The following is a 25,545-nucleotide window of genomic DNA, read 5'->3' on the forward strand; positions in this document are numbered from 1 at the left end:
TTGTGGGCTGATACTCAAAGTCTCCTGTGGGATTGCTGCAGACTGCCATCCCTGTCTGTCTCTTTCTCTCTGCAGTGGCAGTCTCCCACTTCACTCACTATTATCCCAATCCCAGGTTCAAGGTGGGAGAGTCAGGCCTGTCTCAAGGGCTGAACTGAGCTTCTGGATCTCAGTGCTGCATTGAACAGTGCCTGGAGTGACAGGAGCCTCTCACCATTGTCAGAACCATGTTGAAAATATTCTTGTTTTTTTGGTTTTTGTTTTTTAATTTAGCCTTGCATATCAATGTGCTTTTCACAGGCTTGCCATTTATAGCTACATGCACATATAAATACAAACACTCACAGTCCTGTATGCACAAAGATCCAATTCTATGTTTTAGAGATGACAGACTTTATCTAAATTGCCGAGGTTTTCTGAATGGTTTGGAGAGTCTAATAATACCCTGATATAGAGGGTAAAAGTATCTAATAAAGCTCTGGTTTTGCAGTTGAGTGTAGGGTAGAGGACGAGGAATGAGAGGGAGAACAGGTTGAAATTCTTAGTATAATAAATTAGGCAGTCCCACTTGGAGCCAATGTCTTCACCTTATAATCAACAGAAAATACAAATTTTGAAAATAAGTACTTTAATAATGCACAGGGCTTATTCCCTCAAGTTATTATACAAAGCATTCCTTAGAAAACTTGCTGTTAAGATAATTATGATTATCATTATTTGTTGAATTCCATTACCATACAATTGCCATGTCTTATATCCACATGTTCCTCCACTCTTAACACAGAATTGGCATCTGAGTTAAATATTTATGTCAGTTGAAGTATTTACCCATCAGTGGTCTTCAGACAAGAGCTTTAATTTGGAAGTCTATCCAGTTCCTGCCTAGTTTCAGTCTTCCTCAGGTACTTTTATGGCTCCTTGGTGCATTCATTCCTTCTCTGCTCAAGGCTGTGCAGCATTGCATAGTTTGCAGAGGGTGAGCCAAGAAACTATTGACAAAGCTTGTGAAGACTGTTTTGAAACAGGAGGGAATTACATACCTACATAGCTCTAGGCACTGATCCGTGACTTCAGGCATTTAAGCTCTTTCAAGGTTTTGCCCAAGGATGGAGGAAACTTTTACAAGAGTGGAAAGTGAAACTAGATCTTCCAGAATCAAAGCCTTTGCTTGGGTACTGGTCTGCACTGGGCATTCCTTGGAGTCAGGAGCCTTGAAACCCAGTTTTTGTCAGAAGAAGCTTCCTCTGAGGTCACCAGAGGGGGCAGCCTGTGTGTCACATCCAAAGAGATCCTGAGATGGATCTTAAATGCTGACTATGAGTGGGGAGACAAACTGGGAATTATGGACATGGAAACCAGTGACTTTGTGGTTATAGAAAGAAACCACACAGGCTTCGCCAGGGGACGTGCACTCTCCAACACAAGGGATGCCACTGCCTGGAATCTCAAACACCATCAGAGGAATGAATTGTGCCTGGGACAACCCTGGTTTGAATGTGATGTATGCTCTCTCTTTTCCTTGCTTGCTAGGGGGATGTCAGTGAGCTTGGCAAGCTGTTGATGCAGGGTTCCTTCAATGTATGGACTGACCACAAGAAGGGGCACAACAAAGTGAAGGACTTGGCTAGATTCAAACCGATGCAGAGACACCTCTTCCTCTATACAAAAATGCTACTTTTCTGCAAGAAACGGGAGGAGAACACCGATGGCCATGAGAAGACAGCTTCATACAGCTTTAAAAATTCATTAAAGGTAATAAATGCAGTAATGGTAGGGGAGGGAAATAAGTTTGGTGTTCTCACAGGCAGGGATGTGTCCATATGGGGATTTGAAGAAGGTGTATATATCTGGAGCTGTCTTGCACCCCTGAGTAAATGACAGCTCCCATTTAGTCTTGGGCTGGAGACAGACCAAGCCATATATCCTGCAACTGCAGATGTGAACCTTGTTCTTTGCAACTTGATGCAATGGGACACTGTGTGCTCTTGCCCAGCATCCCATAAAGAGGAGCCAGACTGAGTGGACCTGCATCCATCATTGTTCTGCCCATGGGCATCCTCCAAATGCAGTTCTGTTGCAAGTTTTCCTATTGACACAATTGAGTAGATATATTCTGTGAGAGTAACAGCTACAGATGAATCAGTGCAGTAGAAGTGCCCTTTTATTTGCAAGAGTGAAATTTCCAGATATGAGACAGGACATTTTAAGGTGGGAATCACAAGTCGGCCACATTTTCCCCCTATAACATTGGTGTGACACTTGTGACTTTAGCCAGCTAACATGTTCCAAACTTATTACAGGTACCCAGACAGGAATTGTAACAGAACCTGGTCCAGGGCTTGAACCAATTAATATAAACATTTGAACCAATTCATATAAATATTTCAAGTTTCTTCCTGTAGAGATAGAAGGAATGGTGGCATAACACTGCCTAAATCTTTAAATAAATGCTGATGTGAATGCAAGTAAGAGGCATGAACAAATAAAGGAGGAAGATGAGAAGTTGGTTAGGAACAGCTGAACTTCAAAATTGTGATTAAGACTTTTTAATTTAGGGTATCTAGAATTATTTTCTTCAGGTTTTTGCTGTCATCTGGACTTGCAGATTGGTCATTAAATCTCACAAAGCCCTATTCCATCCCTCATCTTCTCCCACCTTAAAAGGTCAATGATGGCAAGTGAAAAAAGAGGCTTCCTAAAACTGAAAATTTGTCAAGGTGAACAAGAGCCAGAATGGGGTTAAAACTGATCCACAGATCAAGCAATAAAAGAAAAGAGGATAAATTCATGATCAGACATTAGCTTGGGTTAATTTTGAACATTCTTTTTTTCCTTTAGCAATCAAAAAGATGAATGGCAAATGAGATATTGAGAAATAACATGCTCTGAATTTTACTTTTAATGACTCCCTAAGGTGTCAGAAGTGAATGCAGCCTTTAAAAAATGCTTCTCAGAGGATCAAGTTTAAAGACTACTGGTATTTTCCAGATTCCAACTTCTTCTTTTCTATTTTGAAATAGATGAGCACTGTGGGCATTACAGAAAATGTAAAAGGAGATAACAAGAAGTTTGAGATCTGGTATAATGGCAGAGAAGAAGTCTATATCATTCAGGTAATGACAATCCTTTCTGCTTCCAAGAGCTATACTTCCTTTCAATTGAATTGTTTTTAAGAATGTTCTTACAATGTCCTATATACTCCAGAAACAACAGCCATTGAAAGCTTCATTGTTGTGTAGACACTGAAAAGCTAAAATAAGCAGTAAAGTAATGAGGAATTTCTTGGAATGCTAGACAGAAAAGCAAGGACTAGACCTTAGGTTTGTGGTAACTTCCATCTTGAGGAATGTCTGCTTTGCTCAAAGCTGGCCACAGTGTTCCAATCCTTGGCAAAACTGAGAGCCAGTGTAGGTCAGGGCAGCCCAGTGACTGGCAGTGTTTTAACTGGATCTGCTTTGCCTTGTTCTCTTTTGTTCTCAGGCATCTTCTGTTGAGCTGAAAAACACCTGGATTTCAGAGATCCGCAAAGTCCTGACAGGACAGCTGGAAGCATGCAGAGGTAGGGCTCACAGAGTGGGAATGTGTCCTTCCCTCTGTAGCTGTGTGTGACAATATGGGGCTGGGACAATGACAGCCAGTACCATCAGTGAAGCCAACAAGGACCAGCTGGGCAGTTCAGCATTGCTGGGATTTAAAGCCATGTCCTGATCAAAGAAAATTTCTTGGACTTTTATAAATGACATAGATAACTATTCCTTTCAGAGTTAGTCCAAGGAACATGGTTTTCCTCTGTTGTCCCTCTCAAGCTACAACTCCAGAAGCATCCTTTTACACCAGCATGTGAGGAGATGAGGTCTGCACTCTGTGTCTGCTCACAACACCTGCATCAAAAGTTCTCCTTCCACATCCGTGACTGTACACAGCAACTGCCCCTCTGTCCTAGTGTTTACTTTGTTTTTTTTTGGGCTTTGAAGGTTTTTTTAAAATCTAGTCACCCACCTTATGTTCTAAATGTCAGTTGTCCCATCTTTCCATCTTAGTGACCTCCCTGTAAAATATGGTTAATGACATTTCCCCTCTCTCACAGAGATGTCAGTATGAAGGTGGTTTGTGACATGTTCAACACCATGAATGATTGAAGCCTCCTAAGCACCTAAGATAATGACACCCTTTTTCATATAAGATATTGAATCCTAGACAGACAAAATTCAGTCGGGTTATTTCAGATGGTACAAGAACATAGTGATGATAGCTATCATAGATGCTATTCTATTCATTCTCTTAGGACAAAAAGCCCCACAGACTTTTCCTGGATCTTGGCATTGCTTCTCACCTTGGTCCGTCATTTTCTGCTTCTCTCATACACTCATCTCTCTTCAAAGCAATGTCAGCAAAGCCTCTCCACCCACATCCTTTAAATTCCTAAGCAGACTTTGTCCGAGGTGGAAACCTGTGTCTGTGCTTTAATTTTAGAGGTCACCTCTATTTTAATTGTCTGTTTCAGAAAGACAATGAGTTCTTACAACCTCCTTAGGTAGAAGGAAACAATTATGGAAACCTTAGCCTCAACAATTTGATCCAACCCATAACAATACACTCATTTACAATGTTTTCTACCCTGGTCTTTTGTTACTGATCTTTTCTTCATCCTTTCTCTTTTTTATTCTGAATTTTACTGTGATTAGTTCATCAGGAACTGCTGAGGAAAGACCTCAAGATTCTTGTTAATGCAGTTTCAGGACTGGATCTAGAGGCTTTTTGTTATGGTTTGTAATATTTACTTCTGAAGTATAAAAGCTGGTGACTTAGGCTACCACAGAAGAGTTGCTAATGGAGAAAAATGTACATATTTAATAGGATAGAGTGCTAGTCCCCCATTGGTATTTCTAGGCAAAGGAAATTAAACTTGTATGTTACCCAGATGAGCATTTGTGAAGTCTCTATAGCATACAAGACCTATTAGCAAGAGTTACTTTGCATTTTCCAGAAGAAAAATATACAGGAATCAAGACCAATTGAAGCATTTTTAATTTGATGTTCTTTATTGTGTTGCCCTAAGATCATACGATTCTAGAATATCTCAGGCTTCAAGGGACCTCAGGATCTCACAGTCCAAGGTCCTGCTCAGAGCAGAGTCAGTTATTGGTTAGACAAGGTTACTCAAGACTTTATTCAGTCTAGTCTCAAGACCATCCAAGGGTGACTTTCATCCTACTCTATGGGTAAAGTCAAGTTTTCCCTTATTGTGAATTGAGCAGAACAGCAGTCAGAGGGTATAAACTTGATCTCATATGCTATTGCAACTCTTCCCATTGCCTTTTCCCAAATGATCACATTAATCAAACCCCTTACTACAATAACTGGTGTCAGGAAGCACACGCTTTGTCCTGTGGTTTTAAACTTTCTGTTTCTAAAGACTCACAAAAGAAGAGGCCTTAATCCAAGACTGGATATTTTTACAATTGAGCATTGCAATGGGAGAAGGAAGAGGGATATATTTGTTTGTTCGGCTGTTTTTAAATGACTGTTGTTAGGAGTTGCACAGGGGGTTGGAATGTTGGAAGGAACCAGCTGAGATGAATGAGTGAAGGGCAGAGAAGGCGGCCACAGGATGTGATAAATAGTTTAAAATATGGGTCACTGGTGTCCAAACACTTGGTGTGTACCCAGCCCTGTCAGATATTGCAGTCAGCATGGGACATTAACAAGGCTTTGGGCAGCACCTTGATCCACCAGTCCCAAACATAGCTGTCCCTTGCAGGCAAAGCTTAAGGGATCTGTCTAAGGACATGAATCAGTTGCCAATCCCAGAATGGAGCCACTTCCCACTCACCACCCAGCATGGGCATTTGTACCCCACCAGCAAAGGACTTGAGTTTAATCTTTCAGTGCTGCCCTGTCCCCTTGTCACTTCACTGATGGGAGGTTCATCTTTTTTCAGAGTGAAATAGCCCAGGGATCTCAGCAATGTGAGAGTTTGCAAGCAGCTCCTTCCATTGCTTCCTCACTTCTCAGTGTCTGACTCTCCTGGTCCTGAAATCCAGGCTCTGAGCAACTATCTTATAATTTTTCTTCACTCAGCATTTACTGGACAAAGTACAAGCCTGTTGCTACTTGTGGCCCTGCAAAAAGCATGAACAAGTAGCATATGAATAACATTTTCTGACTGCTGTTTGCCCAGGATGCTGAGCAAAAGCATTCTGCAGAGATATGGGGATATATTCTGCTATGTAGCTGAGTATGTAAAAGGACTGATGGATGTGTGTTCCTAAATCCAGAAAAAGCTGAGCCACAAAACTTGTATTCTGGGAAAAAGGGCCACTGTGTCCTTTCTCTAGGACCATACCTTGCAGTTAGTTAGGAAGAGATACAGAGAAAAGGGAAGGTAGCAGGGTAAGAAGTCTCTTTAGTGGTGAAAAAATGTAAGTAGAAGAATTGTTCCATGACCTAAAAGGTTTCATGAAGATCTTAATATGCCTTTCTCTTCAAGCACAAGCATTCCATTTTGATTGCAGTGGCAGTCAAAATCTCTCCTCTCCTGTTTCTCTCTCCCAAGTTCTATATAAACATAGAAGCAACTTACACATTTTGGAGCAACTTCTTTTTACTTTTTCTTTAACAGAAGCAAGTCAACTGCACCAAAGAATCACTGAGAGTGTGTATCATGCACCAATGGATTCCTCCAATGCAAGCAGGTAACCACAGCTGCCTTGACATATCAGGGTCATGTTTTGTCTTGCGTTTGTGCTTTTGCAGTACATAAATTCTTAGGTTTTTGTGTTTAGCTTCCTGGGTATGAATTTACTCAATTGTCTTCAATTGTCTTCAATTTACTCAATTGTCTTTATATATTTAAAGATATATAAATACAGATAAAGGTTTGCTTAAGAGAGAAGTAATATCACAATGCAGAATTAATTTCAAAGATTAACTCAAGTTTAGACAAAAAGTATTGGAACATTTCCAAGATCTTAAATGGAGCTGTCAGCGAAGTTTTGTAATGACCCAGTTGCTGGGCAAGTTTAATGTAAATTGTCATGGGATATCACTGTAAAATTTTAGCAGGATCAAAACCAGGAGATTTCAGGTAACAGCCAGCCTTTGAGAGTTGTACAACTCAATGCAAGAAATATTAAACAGATGTAGTGCTATTAATCCTGCACCATTTTTTCTCTAGACTTGGTTAAATTGCTTTGTTCAGGGTTCAAGGGTGGGAATCTTTAAGCAGAACCACCTTGGGGATAGGAGAAAATTATTCCAGTAAGATATGAAGTGCAATCGCAAAAATGTTTCAGAAGAATCCAGATGTGTTGTCCTTCTTATAAGGCTCTTAAAGTGAGATTTTCCAGAGCAGAAATTATAGACAAAATATGTCAAGAGAAAATTAATTAACTCCAGGAGGAAAGACCATGTGATCAGCTATTTGTCCTAGAGTGGATTAAACTAAAGGAAAAATGAAGTGTTTGTTGCCCTCACTCTGCCAGCTGTGCCAGAAAAAGAGGTCAGATGCTCAGATGCTCCTGCTCCAAATGCTGGGTTATTATAGGAACAGGAGGAATACAGTGAGTCTTCATGAAAGAACAGTGCTCTGGGCTGTGGTGAATGGCATAAAGTTCAGGGTGTCCCATTATCTGTACTATGTGTCCCCAAGAGGAACAGGGGCAGCAGAATTGCAGCACCAAGCTGGCTTTGCAGCAGTGGATGTGAAACGGTGGATGCAGAGCTCCTCGGACTGGGGAGTCCTTTCTGCTCCTGTTCTGGGATGCTGGGTGGAGGCAAGGAGGGGAAAAAGCTGGACTGTGATAGCCAGGATGTGGCACAGCCTGTGCTCATGACTGATGTGACCAAGCAGCCCCAGCTGTGAGAGGTGCTGGAGACCAGTGGAGACAGCATTGGCTGAAGAGCAGCCAGCATCATCAATGCTCTGCCAGCAGACGGAGCTAATTAATCACTGACATGTTATCTACTCCTGGGTTGCCCATGTGTGACAGTGACTCTGCTGGAATTGTCAAACCTCTGCTCTGACAATGGGGAAATCTGCTTGCAGGATGCTTTCCCTTCCCCAGGCTCTATCTGTTCCATGACAAAGATTATCCCCTTTACTGTTTACATGCCACCAACATCACCTGGGACTGAAATTCCATGAGATCAGGCGGTTCTGACTTGGGATTGGAGCTAAGGTGTTGGGAAAAGGGACACTTAGAGACAGTGTCCTTAATACAGGCAGTTACTGAGTGTCCCTAAGTCCTGTTCAATCTATTTCAATTCTCCCTCTCTCTCCAAATTTGTCCAGTGTTTAATTCTAAAATGGGATGCCCTGTGGTATCTATTGCTGGTATGTCTCTCTCAAGGGATGGTTGCTGCATTTCATTGATAATGAAATGATCCCTTTGTATTGTTTTCTAATCTATTTAAACATATGAAACTTAAATAGTCTATTGTTCTAACTGCTTAACTATCTGCTCTGTTGGAAATGACTGGTGCAGTCATACATCCATGTAAAAATATCCTGTGAACATGGATAAACACAAACTCTTGGAATTTGGCTGCAGATGCTGTTTCAGAAAAGCTTGTGTATTTTTTTGGTGTCTTTCTCACAGCTGTAAATCTTTAACTCTGTCAGCTGCATGTTTCACAGTAATCCCAGCCTAGCTAGGAAGAAAGAGACAAAAAAGAATGAGGAAATGTGAGCGTTCTTTGGATTTGTTCCCATATTTATTTTGAGCCCCATTTTGTACCTGACATTAGTCTGCAAAATCACATTTTGATTTAGTACAGGAGGTAACAGAGACCTTGCTAAGGTTCCATCAGAAACAGGTCAGAAGTTCAAATGCAAAACAATGAGTCCTGGATTGCTTTATATTAGAAAAGGTATTTACAGATCTCTAGCATTTGAATTTAAATTTTTAATCATATCTCAGATCTTCCCTTACAGCAGAACAAACTGCTAAGTGTAGCAGTTCACTGTTAATTGTAAGCAGCAGTTTAATTGCTGATACATGTCAATAACAAGCACCTTGGCAAAGAGTATTTCAAATGTGTAGATACAATGATTTGTGTGGAGCAGTTTGCCAAAGATAACAGTCAAACACCCAGATTAAACCACCAGATATTTGCATAACAATGAGGATAAGAGCCACAAGAAGACCTTGCATCTTGAATGTCCTACAAACCTGGGACAGGGTCACTCATCCCATTACAGACCCAAGGCCAGTCCTGGGCAGGTTTGTTAAGGCGGATCCTCCCATTTGTGATTCAGCTGCAGACAGGGATATCCCACTGGGATTCATGTTCCAGAGAGCAGAAGAAACAGAAGTTGGGGAAACCAATAGAATTCATAAGTTGCTCTGTGCATGGTGTAACCTCTACATGACCATCCAGTATCTATTTCTCTCCTGGAGACAAATGTATTTATGCTGCAAAGGTTGGAAAATCTGGATTATCTTTTCTTACCTGGCTTCCTACTCCAAATTCTCAAATCTGTTGCACTTGCAAAAAGAACTTGTGCAGACAACCAGCTTGTTTCTCCATTTTTCCCTTCTCAAATCTGATGAAGCACATCCCTCACTGTGTGGTGTGGAGAGGAGGCAGGATGAGTTTTTCCCACCACACATGCCTGCACAGATGCAGGCTTTTATAGCACACAGCATTTTAAAACTAGCCATTTGTTCATTAGGCTTCCATGTCTGAGGGTAAAAAAGAATTCTTAGTGCTCAGTGCTTTATTAGATGTTAACCAGGGATGTTACTATTTCTGTATTTCTTTTATCCCAAGGTATAGCAGGAAGTCATCAAGTATATATGAAAACAAATCTGAGGCATCAAATGTGGATGCATCTAACAATAAAAACAGGAATTCCAGTCCCAGCGCCAGACAAAAGAGAGGTAGGAGTTCTGACAGAGCTTTTGCTTCCAAAGGGTAATATTTTTATATTTGCACGTATTTCTGGGGTTTGATGGGAATACTTTAAATCTATGCTGTTTTAACCCAACATCAAAAAAACAATGCTATAAAGCTGAATGGATGTACCAAGAAAATTTGTGAGTTTAGAGTTTTTAAGTCTGAGTTTTGATGCTTTAGAGTGTTCTTTATACAACTTGTGTTGTTTAAAAATAGAACTTAGGGGACAATAGCATGTGTGTTTTAACCTTCTGCATCCTGATGAAGCTGATTTCTAGACATATTTAATTTAATTTTTTTCTACAGACTTTGCTAGCTGATTTCCATGCTTTAAGTCAAGGAGAGTTTTTTTGCCTCCTCTGTGTATATCAGTTCTCCCCAGGTGTACAGTAAATAAATCCACAGGCAGTCACAGAAAGTCCCTCCATTATTTGAGGCCATAAGTACAATAGATCTTCTATACAACAGAGGTTAAAATAAACACTATAAAGAAACTGAATCTCATCTTACAGTAGCAGGAACAGAAAATCTTTTGATAGCAGTTTCTCTTTCAGGCAGTACTTCCTAATGTTGAACAAAGAATTTTCTAGTAATATGAAAAAAGAAAATGGTGAGGTCTAAAGAGATTAATGCCCAAATGAGTTGTAAGGTAACAGTGCCTTTAAAAATAAAGATAATAAAAAAGAAAATGGAATAACTGTCTTGGAAAAATGGGCTCTTCTCCAAAATATTTTTCATCACATTAGGTTTTCATGCTGGGAAGAAAAGTTATAGATTCTTCATTTAAAAACCCAATCTTAAAATTTTGTTTCAGTAAAATTTTATTTTTAAAACATTCAGGCTTTTTTTTTTTTTTTTTAAATTAAAAAAAGTGGAAAAGTAGCTTTTCCTTTTAAATTTATAAACCCCATTTAAAAAAAAAAATTCCATGAAGATTACTAATGCTTTCTAACTGTCCAGCTTACTCAAGTGTGGGAACTGGGATCACATTCCGTGCTGATTGTCATTCTTCTGTCTTCTGCTTTCCCATGAGCAGCTCCTCAGGGCTCTGGCTGGGATCCCACTGGCTCAGCCCAGAGCATCCTCATCCTCTGGTGGGTGGCTCTTCCTGCAGAGCTGGGCAGTGAGTCCATTCTTGTTTGGTGTTTCGGGTGTCCTGTGCATCCTGAGCTGCAAACCTCGCTCTGCAGAACAAGCAAAATGCTCTCTAGCTCTAGATGTCCCACCAAAACTCGAGTTTGTGTCCCTGTGAGGCACCTCTGGTTGGGGATTTGCAGGGGCCTGAACTCAAAAATGTCCCAACACCCTGCACAGAGCCTGGGGCTCTGCCAAAACTGTCTCTTTGTGCCACCTACTGCCTGTAAAATGCTTCCAATATCAGTGTAGTTACTGTGAACACAGATTATTTTAGAATATTGGGGAGTTTCTGCAGTACAGAAGGGGAGGGTACTATTGACAAGCTTTTTCAGTTTTGTTACTCTTATTGATAAGTACCTGTGCCAGTTTTCTAATGTAAACCAGTGTTTTGTGTGGACCTGACTGGTGGAGTCACTGCCTTGAAATATCATGGAAGCAAATCCTGCAGGAACCTGTGGGGACCCCCTGCTCAGAGCAGAGTCAGCTGCAGCAATTTGCTCACAACCATGTCCATTTGGGTTCTGAACAGCTCCAAGGATGGTGACTCCATCATTCACCATGGGGACGCTGTCCTAGGTTTAACCCCTTTCACAGTAGAAAGGTTTTTCACATTTTTAAATGGAATTTCCCATATTTCAATTTGTGCCCATTGCCTCTCTCATCCTTTCGCTGGGCTCCACTGAGAAGCATCTGGCTCCATCTTCTTTATTTTATAAGATCCTCCTGAGCCTTTTCTTCTCCAGGCTGTGCAATCACAGCTCTTTCACTCTCTCCTCATGTCAGCTATGGCAATCCTTTCATGATCTCCACAGCTTTCACTGGATTTACTTGAGTATGCCCAAGTCCTGAGGAGCCCAGGACAGGACAGCACTGCAGGAGTGTCTCTCTTGTTCTGAGGGGAAGCATCACCTCCCTGAACTGCTGGCACAGCTCTGCCCAATGCAGCCAAGGATGCTGTTTGCTTTCTTTGCCACAAGGATGCATTGCAGGCTCTTGTTCAACTTGCTGCCCATCAGGACCTGGTTCTTATTATATTTGGAAATAGTTTCCAGGGTTATTTGGTATATCTACAGAATGAAGGAAAAGGTTTGAAATAACTCAGGTGGAGACAACATGAGTTTAGACACCAGTGGCCAATGCTTTGCTGGTGCTGAGAGGCTGTGGGGACTTGTGAAATGCAAAGGGGTCCCTCAGTGTAGTGATTCAATCGCAGAGCTGAAGAACTAACACAGGAACCCACCCCCCTACACATGCACTGCTGTACTCCCTGTAGGACTCTCTGATAATTAAATGCTATGGATTTTCTTGCCCTAAGAAAACAGAAAGTAAGTATATTTTATGTACCATTTTTTGAATTCTTTATAAGCTACAGTATCTGTACAAAGATTGCCTGGCAGTGGGAGCAGCCATGGCAGGGAATGGCCCACACAGATTGTCTGAAAACCAAAGGCCCCACAGCTGACGCCACTGCTCAGAAGCAGCTCCTCACGAGATGCAACTGCCTGGCCCAGAGTTGGCACTGAGCACTGGGTAGAAGGAGCTGAACCACAGTGAAATAATTCTTCTGTGTTGTTAAAATCTGTGCATGCAGACACCTCGGATCCTGGATTATCTTGGCTGCAAATCAGGAAGTGATGGGATGCACTTTCTTTTGGAAGCACAGCTTGTCTCTCTGTTGCTTGTCTGTCAGTGTGGAATCACTGTCTCTTTGTGTTCCCTTTGTACTTTTGGTCTTCATTTGTCCCTTTAAAGATTTTCATGTGACAGCCTATGAAATAAAGAGGAGGAAAATATATTGGCTAAATCCCAAGGTTCACAACCAGGTACCCAACACATGGTTTTTCTCCTGCTCCTTTGCCATAAACCTTCTGGGTGTTATCTGCCCACACCAAGAAAGGAACAGATGGAGGATTTAGTAGGAATGTGTGGATCTGGGGGCTTGGTCTAGGTCCACCTGTTTCCTGCAATGTGAGTAACTGAGTATCTTTCAAGCCCAGAGCCTCAGGACCTCGATCCATCTGTGACTGATCTCTGCAGAGGCAGCTGTCAGACAGCATGGCTGATTGTTCATGCAGGAGCCTGGCACGTGAGCTTTGCTGGCATGGCATCCTTACATCCCAGCAAATCAAGAGATCAGTTGCATAACTCTGCCAGCTTCAGAGGCTTTAGAAAGGCTTCAGCAGGTAAGGCTGAAGATGTACCAGCCACAGGGCTGGTGAGGGCAGACTCTTCGGTGCCAGTGCTGGATTGCAGAAGTGGGACTGCTCGCAACATTTGCATGTCCTGCACTGCAAGGCTTCTTCTCTTATTTGTCCCTACAACTTGCTGTTCCAACCAATGATGTGTTTCCATAACAGGAGGCACTAGCTTGCTGCTAAATTGTATTTTCCTTTGATAAGAGTTACCTCCCTTCACCTGTTATTCTTTGGTTTTGTTTTGTTGTTGTTCTCCATTAAAACTCAGTGAGCCAAACTCAACCCAGGGGCTCTGTTTGGTTCAACTGGATAACTCACCCTGACCTCATGTCACCTTTCTAATTGATTAGCTCTTGCTCAGGCTTGAACTGAATCAAAATCTATTTATTTTGAGTTGTCATCCAGTGCTAACCTTTCCTTTCCCATAAGCTGAACAGCTGACCCTTCCTTCCTTATTTCTCTTCCCTCTCCCTCTCTCTCCTAGTTGATGCTTCCAGCAGCCTTAACCTTGAGCGCACAGCGCTTGCTAGAAAGCGATTCACATTGCAAGGTCTTTCCAACCGCAGAGCTCCACCCAAAGGTAAAATCACCCATGCAGCATTTGGTCTCAGGCCATCTGTCTCCTGCACTCCCACAATGTTCTCTCCATCCCATGGTGCCATCCATCACCATTTCCTAAAGTGCTGCTGCATCTCACCCAAATGCTCCTTTCTGGTGCACACAAGTGGGTCCTCTGCTCCAAGACACCGTCACCAAAAATTGCTCCCACAGCAGCATTGGCAAGGCAGCCTCTGGGTTGGCTGGTTTGGTCTTTTACTGGTGCATTGTGCAAACAACATTTGTTTCCAGTTTCTCTCAAGGGTCAAAGTGTGAACTGGCTTTAAATGATCCACTGAACTTCTTTCAGCAGCTTACAGGCTTGAAGAAGGATATCATATCTGTTGTGCTACATGAGATTTTAATGTGTGAAATCATTCATTGATTGGATGTCTTTGTTTTTCCAAATATTGTTCAGCTGTGGCCTAGTGGGGAACAGGAAATCTGGGGTTTTATTCCACTTAATTTTGTTATATGACACTGTAAAATGCTGTGTTTTGAGTACTTTTGCATAACTGTTTAGTAGATATCCATGAACAGAGAGCATTGCAAGTTCCTGTGATGGCTGTACAAGGAAGAGACTTTAGAGGAAAGAAAGAAATATGAATAGAAATTAAATTGAATGACTACTTACATCACTTTCTGAAAAGATACTCTAATTACTCCCTTTATTGATTTTGTGTGGCTTTTCTCCTGTTCTGACAAATATTTCCTCTGTGAAACAAAGGGTTAGGATGCAGTGATGGAGAGCGTGAGCATCAAAGGAGGAAGAACCAAGATGAAAGCATAAAAGCAGAAATACAGAAGCATTAAGTTATAATTGATAAAGTAGATAAGAATGAACCAAGAGTCTGCACTGCTGCAAGATTCTGGCTACAAGATTAAGGGTGCATGTGGTAGTGAGGTTCAAGATGGACAAACAAAGTTTAATGTGAATATAAAAATAAGCAGGGTTTAGATCTTGTGACTCAGGAAAATCAATGACAAAACACAGATTTCAGAAATAATGTCATAATTTTTGCAAGTTTAGATCTACAATTTTGTTTGGGGTCCCTTTTACTTTTTTATTTGAGTTTTTCCTTGTCATATGAAATGTCTTGCTTTGTATTCAGTGCTCCAGGCAGTGAAGCACAGCTCAGAAGAGTTTGTATCCTCTCTGCTGTAGGTATTCTGAGTTCAAAGCCTTGCTGGGTCTGCTTATTTGAGATTCTTGTGGAACACCTCTTGCACAATGCCCCATTTCACTTTGTGGTGCTGATCTGCTGCTGACCTGCTCCTGGCCAGAGGGAACCACTGGCAGACAGGCTAGGTGGCCAGCAGAGCGTGGTCATTCCCACAGGCAAATCCCTGCATGGGCTGGCTGCTGAGGCAGATTGGGAGCTGGGAGAAATGAACAGGGAAATGTCTGCAATCAGCTTGTCCTGCTCCTGAACATTTTGTTTAAAGGTTTTTGTTACTGGCCATGGTGAAGTATGGTGTGTTGAGCTGAGCGTACTTAGGTTCAGACCTGTTGTGTCTGTTCCTGTCCAGAGCACATAAAAAGGAAGGTCTAAACAATATAACCAATATTGTTTAAATAGGAAGGTCTAAACAATATAACCAAATATTTTACCCAACTAACTAGGGTGAAAATGAGATTGAGTATCAACTGGCAGTGGAGCATGGATGCTCAAGAGAAATGCTGAACTGCCTGCTTAGGCTGGATATGACAGGCTAGAAAATGTTGTATATAATCATTTTGGTGATTTTTTGGCCAAAGGAATGTTGATGTCTGGAGAATAAACTTTAGCATCCTGTGCTCCATCAGTGCAGAGATCCCTGAGGCAGCCATCCCAGAGCTGGCACCAAAGTGTATCGAAAGTCCACACTCAAAGCACCCTGCGTCTCCCCACCATTGGGTCAGCATTAGCCATCCTGGTTTGCAGAGCCAAGTCCATATTCCTTGGTGTGGGCACAACTTCATCTCTTAGTGAAATGTGGGAAAGCTGTGTCTTTACTCCTGAGCAGACTTAGAGAAAAGGCAGGATGCTAAATAAGGAAACAAAAATCTACTATGTAGCCTTCACTTTTTCCAAGCTAGTTTGCAGTGGTAAAGATGGAAGCTCGGAGAATGTTTTCAGGCATTCACACAGTTAAATTTTAGAAATGACAAATGTGAACTCCAAACCATTCATGCTTGTTTTTCAGTGTATTTCAGGTCAGTCATCACAAAACAAGCAGTTCAGTGTCTAAAATGATCCAAACATCATCTGTAGACACATAGCCCATTTGAGCCATCATGCCATTTCTCTGTGTTTTGTAGCTGTATTTGGACACTGGTTGGTTGCTAAAATAATAATTGGCATAAATCTCTTTCCTGAAGTATTAAAATTGGTGCAATTGGAATTGCTTTGAAAATATGTTCATAATAGCACTTTGTGTGCTTTTCACTTTGTTGAGGCTATTTCTCCTGTCTGTTTTAGAGGAGCAACCTTTCTTTTCTTTACCCTTTTCCAGCTGCAGCTTTGCTTTGAACATCTTTTACCCTCAGTGCTTACTAACCTCTAACCCTGCCCTGCATTGCATCTGTCTATTCTCCCAGATCCAGAGTCTAAGGACAGAGAAGTTACCCGTCGCTTTTCCCTAGCCTCCTCCATCAGCACCACAGTTAATGCTTCTGCTGTGACCAAAGGTACTGTCATGCTGCTTGCTTAGCTCCCCTCTCCCTGCCTGCTGCCTGACACATTCACCTCCAAATGCTGCTCACAGAGAGAGTGCCTCAGGCTCAGCTTGTACAAAGGCAGGAGGTTCCAGTAGAAGAAGGGTCAGCACCACTGCAACACCTGCAGGGAGGCAGGCCAGGACATTTTGAATGTGTATTGAGGTGTGCTGCCAGCACACAGACTCTTTCCACTTTCTCCACTGTAGGCTTCAAAAAGTGTTCCTGGTGTCCATGGAAATGGGATTAATTTTTGGCTGATATGGGGTTAGGTTTCCAGCTTCTCCCTGGTTTGGATTAACTGATGTTCAATTGAAATTATTTCTCTGTTTCCTTAAAGCTCTTTAGAACTTTTGCTTTCAAGAAGGAGAAACTGTCCTCATTGCATTGCAGATATCAGATAGCAAGAAAGATGATACCAAACCAAAAACAGAGGAACAATAGATGCCAGTTTTAATTATGTTTAGCAATATCACTGTTATGATTATAAACTATGTTTGTAGGGAGATTTTCCTATGTGTAAGGGAGTTGGGTGCAGAATGCACTGAACTCTATGCAGTTTGTATGGGAGCTTATGGAAGTTTTATTTATGTGCTTTATTTAGCTTTAGAAAAGGCACTTTTACAAAATATATGTTAGTGTACTAGTGCCTAGATTTAAACTCAAAAGCAACCCATGCATTTAGGCAAATTGATTGTTTTGAAAATCAGTAGCATTGTGGGCACACATGCCTACATGTCAGGGACAATTTTAACAACAGAACTTACGGTCTTACATGGAATTCTGATTATACTGCCTTTTGGAAGTAGTTCTTGGAATGGAGTGGAGGAACTGATTTGCAAGGTTAAGATTTTCAGGACAATTCATGAATCAAAATAGAAGGAAAAATGGAAGAATTAATTTGTATAAAAATCTCTGCTCTATACTTGTCAGGAAGAAAGTTGCTCAGTATCTGTTGCCTTCTCAGCAGCTGTGAAGGATATGAGCCACATCCTTGGCTGCAATGAGGCTGGCAGGGAATGAGGACGCGGTGGGGTTCATGGGCAGAGGAAGGATGTGATAGTCTCAAAGATAGTCTCAACCTGCAAATGTTTCTTTGACAGCACCCTTAGACCACAGCACTAGAACATCCTCACATGGAAGTTATTACAGCTTTTTGCCATCAGCAACAATTCAGAAGTACATGATCAGTTGCTAAATTATGGGAAGACTGAATTATTTCCTAGTAATTATTTTCAAAGCTGAGGAACAGATTGAAACACATGTGTACAAAGAAAATGGGCAAACAAGGGTTATTCTTTAATGTGGTTTATCAAAGACAGTGTGTGTGAATTGCAGTGAAATTTAAAATTTGTTACAGTTTCATATCAAAAAGTCCTGTCCTAGAATCCTGTCTGCCCAAAGACTGTTGGCAATCTCTTGGGATACTGAGAAAGCCACTTCTGCAATGATTTTCAAAACTAGAAAACAGAATCAGTGCTCTTCAATTTAGTGTTTTATTTACATCATCTGCTTTAAGAAAATATTTCAGGTGACAACAGAACCAAAGCCTGAGTCTTGTTTCAGCATCAGCCCAGATGCAGATCTAGCCAGGGTGCTGTGGTCATCACTCCTGGGGCTGCAGCTGCCGCTGTGTCTGATCCTCACTCCCCAACATGTGCACTCGGGCCTCAGGGGAGGCTGGCGTCCCACACTTCTGTGAGCCAAAAGTGTTGGCTTTGTGGGCTGTGCCCTGCCAGCCTCACGGGGAAGGCTGGGGCTGCGGGTCTGGCTGCATTAGTGCCATCTCCTGGGCAAGAGTGAGAGGGAACTTCTGTGAGACCTGAAGGGAAGCAGAGTCTTTTGCTGTGATGTCTCAATATCTTCTGACAAAAGGGGTCTCTTCCCTATCTGCTTCCCAGAAGTGTGTATCTTCACCACCTAGAACCTAGGGGCTGGTCATTCTTCTGGGTGAAATGAAAAGTGTTAGGTAGTCAGTGTTTTGAGGTGGTAGGAAAGCAAGTTTCTTCTTTAACAATATTTACAGTCTTGTGACTCTGTAAACTTCACACAGGTCCCCTTGTTCCTGCAGTTAAAGTCAAGAGACATGAAATAAAGAGTGACCCAACTCCCCTGGGGTTTGAAGGTAGGAGTATTTCCATCCTGCATGAAAACCTCGTCTGATATTATTCACTGAATTCACATCTCATCACAGCTGGTGGATGACACTGGAGTCCATCAGGGGGTTAGGGTCAATTTATCTGCATAATTTGGATTAAGAGAGCTTTACTGTCTCCCTTGCCTGTCCCCTGCATTCATATTCACCTAGGCATGGGCCTAAATGAAACCCCCAGTTCTCTGCCTGTTTTGGGAAGTAAAGCGCTAGATTGTCACCAGGATCTGGATTTGCTGCCTGGCTCTGCCTCCCTCCACAGGGAACAGTAGCAGGGAGCCAAGGGGCTACTTTTCACCTTCACCTGCAGTCCAGCCACTTGCATCCCTCCTCCCTTGTTAGTGTCTACTCCTAATGAGAGAAGCAGGAGCCATATGCATGAAGACTACAGGAGAGGCTAGAGTGTGCATTAATAGCCATTTCAAGTGCAGTGTTTCATTTCAGACAAGCAGAATTTCCACCAATTTGTTGCATCAGATTCATAAATTACTGTTTAATAAACAATACCGAAGAGTTAAATTGAAATGCTGTTCCTCAGCCACTGAAAGATCACCAGTTTCCACTGTCAGCTTTCCCCTTTACCTGACCATTTGCCTTAGGGGGATACAAGGAGACAGATAGTTCTGTTGCAGGACAGGCAGAAGAGAGATGTGGGCTGAGGAATCCTTTCATAGCATCGTGTTGTTCTGCACAAAAGCTTGGTAGGAAGAGCTGGTGAACAGGTCAGTGATGGAATTGGTGAAATATTAGAGCTATCTCCCATGGCACTCCCAGCAGAAGAGGAGACTGGAACAGAGAAGTTGAAAGAAACAATTCAGAGACAGCAGAAGTAGTTTTCCTGTTTGCAGAATATTTCCTTTTGCCAGTGACCCCTAGACACATGTTTAGAACAATCCTGGCACCTAGCACCAGAATTTCCCAAAGTGTGGGGTTTATGCCTTGCTTTCCTCACTGACAGATGCCCTGATCTCAGCATTCCCTGTGGCTGCAGAGGCAGGGAGGATTTTAAGGTGCAAGAACTATCTGCAGCATAGAACTGACTTGCTCCTCACAGGTTAAAAACAAGGTACTGCTGCACAGCATCCCTCAGCAGACTGAGTACCTTTAAGTAGGAAACAATGAGCACTATTACCCCTCTACCAGAAGATATTGCCAGGGCTCTGACTGAGGTAATAACACAAGGGATTCGCCCCAAAAAATTCTGTTGCATTCATCAAGAGTGAATTCATTAATTTGTGGCCTACCTGGTCCCCTTTTGCTGCTATATGGATTAGGATCAAAACCACAGGATTATCACCTACAAAATGATTTGAAATGCTGCAAGGAAACTATGTTAAAGATGGGTAAGGATGCTGTAATGAAATAGAACACTGCACTGTTCACTCAGCAATTGTCTTCCTTAATTAACATCAATACTTCTGTTTGATTCATTTCGCTGTTCTCTGTCCTTCTCAGACTTACAGTTTTTCTGTGGAATGCTGCTGTCCTTTCACTCATTTGTGCTGGTCATGTGTCTCCTCTTTTATAACTGTTGGACCACAGTCCACCTGTTTGTTAAAGAGACTGTCAGTTGCAGAGGTGATGCAGGAATTCACTTTGTACTGGTTGTCTGGTCACTGTTTCACCTTGAAGACACAAATTGTACTTCCTGTCACAGATGCTTTTGAGAACACCATTTTGGCCCAGACTAAATGTAATGCCGGTTCCACCACGAGATCAGTGCCTAGATCTGCTTCACAGACAGGTAAACAAAATTAAAGTATTTGTACAATTTGAGAGTGCAAACTAAATTCATGATAATACTTACTCTCTTTATAATAAGGAGCATTTTTGCTTTTGGTGAATATTATTTCCCATCAAAACAATGAAAGAACAAGCTTGGATCACTAGCTTAGAAACAATGCCCCAGATTCTGGTTTTCTGAGGTCAGGATAAAAAAAAAAATCTTGTAATTGAAAGCAGAGAGCTCAGAATTTGATCTTATTTTATAATAATTAAGCATGAGAAGCAAGCTGTTTCTTAGTCTCTGTAATTAGAATAGTGATTTGTATGGAAGAGGGAGGCTGATGCATGTATTTGTAAGGAATTCTTGCTGATGAGGTTTCTAAATTACAGTGGCAAAAGACTGTGGAAGTTTTGTCTAATGGAGTGGAGAAATATCTTGTTCTCTTGGTGTTTGTAGTCCAGCCTGTGAATTTAAACTGAAATTGCAGTAGCAGTTTGAAGTTAATTAGAATCAGAATATCCTTGTATGTTTAGATTTTTGCTAGTCTTGCTGCTGTGAATAAACTGGTACAGGACAGTGTCACTTCAGAGGCTGATTCACACCTTTAGAAGTACAGATGACCAGACCACACCTGTGGGGTGGTAGCTGGGGATGCAGCTGTGCTGGAAGAAGGTCCCTGTGTCCCTTGTAACTGGGTTGCAGTTGTTGGAGCAGACAGTTCCTGGCTGGCAGAAGGGGCTGCAGAGCTGCATGACCACGTGTTGTACCAGCCGGTGCTTATAGCACAGAGGATGTGCATGGGGAGGGATTCAATAAACCAATTAATAAACCTATTTCTCCCAGATCAGGTCACCTTTCTGTTTACTGCCTGAACTGCCTGGCTTTGGTTTTGTATTGTCTCAGGCCAGGTTTTGGTGTGGGTCGAGAGTGCTGGGATGCGCATAGTCCCACTGTGTGAGCATCTGTCTCCATGCCTTGTGGTCAGAACTTTGCCTTGTTGAGAGCAATGGCCCACAGGATATAAAGAACTTGGTTCAACATCTGCTCAGCCCAAGTCCCTGTGAATCAGCTAATGCCCAGCAGGTACATTAATTAGGAAAGCACCTGGTAAATTGACTAATTCCATTCAGCTTGTGTCTGTCAGGGTTGCAGAATCATTTGGTAGATCCAAGGTCTGTTTCCTCTGAACTGGACTGTAGTCATTCCCATCCCCACCAGAAAAGTGACAGGCATCAAGTGCATCAAAGTGCAGATGATGAGTGTCATCTTCACAAAAGAGCCTGAGCTACCCTTTCACCATGGGAGCCTCAGGCAGAGCCTCAGTTTCCCTCAGGATACATCCTATGGACATGCCTTTTTAGGTGAAGAGAGACTGAATGTTGAGCTTGGGCTGGAAATCTCTCACTGAGTCCATTCCACTGGGTTGGGGTGGTTCTGGTGAAAATCATGCAGTAAGACAGGTAACAGCACAAATATGACTGAGATCTCTCCTCATCCCCTGGTTGTCTTTGTGCCTTGCTGTTTACTCTGTTCCTTCCCTGCACTTGCAGCCTGCCCCAGGGTATAGTACTGTAAATTGCTCAGGTGGTAACATCACCTTGGGGTGAGATGGTGATCAAAATTCCATGGCTTTGTACTTAAACATGTGCAGGTAAGCTGGAAACTGAATGATCGTGGCCTTCTGAAAGCCATGTCAGCACAAGTTATCATTTGCTCTGCAGGAAGATTCCTGGTCCTTGTTTTTTGTACCTCCTGAGCTGAAGGGATTGAGCAATGCTGAGCACTGGAAGTATCCATGGGTATGAACACTGCAGCCACACATGCTGCTTTCACACCAGGGACAGCGAGTGGTACAGGCTTTTAGAGACAGAATAATGGCTGTGACATAATTTTTATGGCAAAACCATGGAATAAGCTATAAAAAAGTGCCAGAAATTTGGTAAGTGGAAGAGTGGGAAGTGAATCTGTGACATTTATTTTACAAAGACTGATTCTCAAAGAGGCTAATGTCTGATAGCTAACTCTTTCTGATTTATCTCTTTTGAAAAGGTTGGCCCAGCAGACAAATGCCTTCTCTAGATACATTTGAAGATTTTGAAGCCATCCCTTCCAGCATGGATGAACTCTCCAACTCTTCTGATTTGGAGGAAGAGACAAACCCTAACAATGTAATTGCTTTTTAAAATTACACTGCCCTTTCCTAGCACAGCTTCCTCCTCTCTAAGGTTCACAATGTAACCTGCAAAGTTTGGGTTCATACCAGCCTTTAATCCATGGATGTGTGGGAATACAAAAGATGGAAATTTGATCTCGAGTGTTCTAAGATTATTACAAGACTTTTGTTGATCAGAATGAGGATCATAAAAAGTCACTCATACTTGTAAGCTGTCACTTTGCCTGCTACAAAAGTGAGGGAAAACTCTGAGTCATTGAAAAAGTAATTTCAGATTTTTTCAGATAACTTCACCTGGAGTCACAAACCCAATTTTTCTATCAGAATAATGGCTGGTGGGTTAAGCCTAAAGTCTAAATACAGAGAACAGGTCTATCCAAATTTTGAACAAAGTTTAACCTGGTCATGATAAAACACAATTGCCTACTCTGGCAATCTCTGCCAGCTTGAAATGCCTAATTCAGTATTTAACTGATCTTGCATAGTGTTCTTTCATCCATACTGATTTTATTTATGGTGCCTTGTTTCATTCATTTTAGGGGAGCAATCTCTTCCGGGTTGAAGGCAGTTTTGACAGCTGCTTCCCAGATTCTCTTACCCTTGAGGATGGAGATTTAGTGCAATTTGTGCAGGAAGGAGAGAATGGTCAATGGTGAGTATGGCAGAGAGACAGAACTGGACAGGTAGAACAGCCATAACCTCCTGGAAAATATTCAGAATAATGTGAAAGTCTCTTCAAAATCAATCTAAATCCGCTCAACCCATTGATCACAACATGAAAGAGGCAGTGGGAGGCATGAACACACAAAGCAGCTTTGGTTAATTCCACCTGGGTGGCTTTGATCCAAAATGCTTGTGATATGAGGTTTAAGGGACAAGTTTCTGTAAAGGAAATGGGTGGGAATAGTTGGGCTTTTGACACCAGTAGGACATCTGTCAAAGGCAGCACCCTCCTGTAGGATACATCAATAAAATCCCCACACCTTCCACTGAGAACAATTTAGCCCCAAAATTTTAAATATGTGATTGACAAAGAGGAATGAGATTGGCCCCCTGAACTCACCTATGCTTTGGTGTATTCATTTTCTCTTGCTGACAAGTGAGTGTTAGGAAGAGACCTGCCTGGACATCTGAATTCTCCCTTCACATGCATTTTGGAGGGAGAAGATCTGATCTTGAAATGCAGTCAGACCCTTCATTCAGAGCTGACAGCTAAGAGGGGAGTGAGGTCCACAGGGTAAAGTAGCTGGGAAGTGAAATAAACTCATCCACCCAAGGGTGGTATTTACAGCAAGAAGGATGGATGATATGAAATATTCCTTTTCTTCAGCTCTGAATTTAGAATCATGGAATCATTTGGGTTGGAAAAGATCTCCAAAACTGAACTATGAACCCAGCACTACCAAGCCCAAAGGCAGTATCCCTACCACAGGACAAGGCTCTGCTTCCTTGTCACACAGCCTGCTTGCAAGTGACCTTGCTCTGGGATAGTGGCTCACCATCTGACACTGAAGAAACTGACACCTGTAGGTGACCTTATCACTCTCCACAACTCCCTGAACGGTGGTTGTAGTCAAGTGGGGTTGGTCTCTTTCTCCAGGCAGCAGCTGACAGAACGAGAGGATGCAGTCGCAAGCCGCACCAAGGGAAATATAGCTTGGATGTTAGGAAAAAGTTTTTTACAGAAAGAGTGATAAAGTACTGGAATTATCTGCCTGGGGAGGTGGTGGAGTCACCATCTCTGGATGTGTTTTAAAAAAGACTGGATGTGGTACTTGGTGCCATGGTTTAGTTCAGGTGTTAGGGCTGGGCTGGACTCTATGATCTTGAAGGTCTCTTCCAACCCAGTGATTCTGTGATTCTGTATGGATACCTGTAGGACTGCCCTGGGTCCTTTGCCTTCTTCCTTAGTTTAGGAAATAATAGCCCAACACACACCTCTAAGAAACACAACCCAGGGAAAGGCAATGTAGGAAAATTCATTGACTGTTTTCTGAGTTTCAGGTTAGTGAAGAAACTGGTCTCTGAGAAAAGCGACTGGGTTCCCTCCAGTATATTGCAGCCGGCAGAGGGGGACAGTAACAACATAATTAAGAGCAGCAATGCAGGTAACAGAGAAAATGTGTTACTGGTTTGGTGGCTTTTTTCTCCATACTGAAAAAGGATGCAATAAAAAAAAAAAAGTGATAGAAAAGTGCATTTTCTCTATTGAAGAACTCACCTGAGTGCATGTCTGTGCTGCATTCTCTGGTGACATGGCTGAGCCAACCTGAAATTTGGTGCCTGTGTGTCAGAGCTAGTCAGGCACGACAGCTTTTAATTGTTTTCCCCTTTCTGAGGAGAACTTGAATCTCCCATCCAGCTTCTACAGCTATCAGTACTCAGAGTGGCTGCTTAACAGCGAGCCCAAGTGTCTCACACACAGGGTGTGCCTGCAGGACAGCTTTGATCCTGGCACGGATAGACTCTGGATGTAGACCAGCATCAGGGCTGTGCTTCTGGTCTAGGTTTGAAAACATTAAAATTTCATGAACCATTACTGCCTTCATCATATTTCACAGCTAGCTCCAAAAGCTGCAGGAAGGGCTGATCTGGCAAGATGTCAGCCAAATCAGCACTAAAAGTTATCCATTCTCAGCTTTGGTTCTGACCTAACACCCAAACAGGTTGCACTGGAAAAGCTGAATCTGAGCATCTCTGCAGTTCAAAGGTTTACAATTCTAGACCAATATTTGTCCATACTTAAATTCTATTTACCAAAATGTGTTCTGCTTTTCTTCTGGTAGCAGAAGAAAGCAAAATCTGGCACAGCCATTCCCTGGGGATCTGCAATGGAGAGCTACCAGCACTTTATTCTGAGTTACTGATCTCTTTTGATTTTTTTTTGTTTGTTAAAGTATTAAAGTTACACAGCAAAAGAGCCTCTCTTGCCTTTTGTGAAGGAATTAGGAGAGCAGTGGAACTGTG

The 25,545-nt window shown here is 42.2% G+C and overlaps 1 protein-coding gene across 7 annotated transcripts in view; it reads left to right on the forward strand.

Moving 5' to 3' along the window:
* The window catches only part of MCF2L2 (MCF.2 cell line derived transforming sequence-like 2), a 155,867-nt gene that overhangs the window by 125,745 nt on the left and 4,577 nt on the right, over window positions 1-25,545 (forward strand). For 4 of the 7 annotated variants that reach the window (XM_088061066.1, XM_088061067.1, XM_005525054.3 and 1 more), the window contains exons 22-33: window positions 1,531-1,752; window positions 3,021-3,113; window positions 3,481-3,559; window positions 6,623-6,695; window positions 9,775-9,884; window positions 13,717-13,812; window positions 16,411-16,500; window positions 18,581-18,652; window positions 20,337-20,423; window positions 22,455-22,573; window positions 23,118-23,230; window positions 24,583-24,686. In XM_088061066.1, the coding sequence (XP_087917192.1) occupies window positions 1,531-1,752; window positions 3,021-3,113; window positions 3,481-3,559; window positions 6,623-6,695; window positions 9,775-9,884; window positions 13,717-13,812; window positions 16,411-16,500; window positions 18,581-18,652; window positions 20,337-20,423; window positions 22,455-22,573; window positions 23,118-23,230; window positions 24,583-24,686 (1,258 nt within the window). The remainder of the gene's footprint in view (window positions 1-1,530; window positions 1,753-3,020; window positions 3,114-3,480; window positions 3,560-6,622; window positions 6,696-9,774; window positions 9,885-13,716; window positions 13,813-16,410; window positions 16,501-18,580; window positions 18,653-20,336; window positions 20,424-22,454; window positions 22,574-23,117; window positions 23,231-24,582; window positions 24,687-25,545) is intronic. The other 3 variants (XM_088061069.1, XM_088061071.1, XM_088061072.1) reach the window with 3 other exon arrangements.

This window comes from Pseudopodoces humilis, chromosome 11, assembly GCF_049639895.1.
Source record: "Pseudopodoces humilis isolate 2021_Gansu_Grassland_sample_001 chromosome 11, ASM4963989v1, whole genome shotgun sequence".
Classification (NCBI taxonomy): domain Eukaryota; kingdom Metazoa; phylum Chordata; class Aves; order Passeriformes; family Paridae; genus Pseudopodoces; species Pseudopodoces humilis.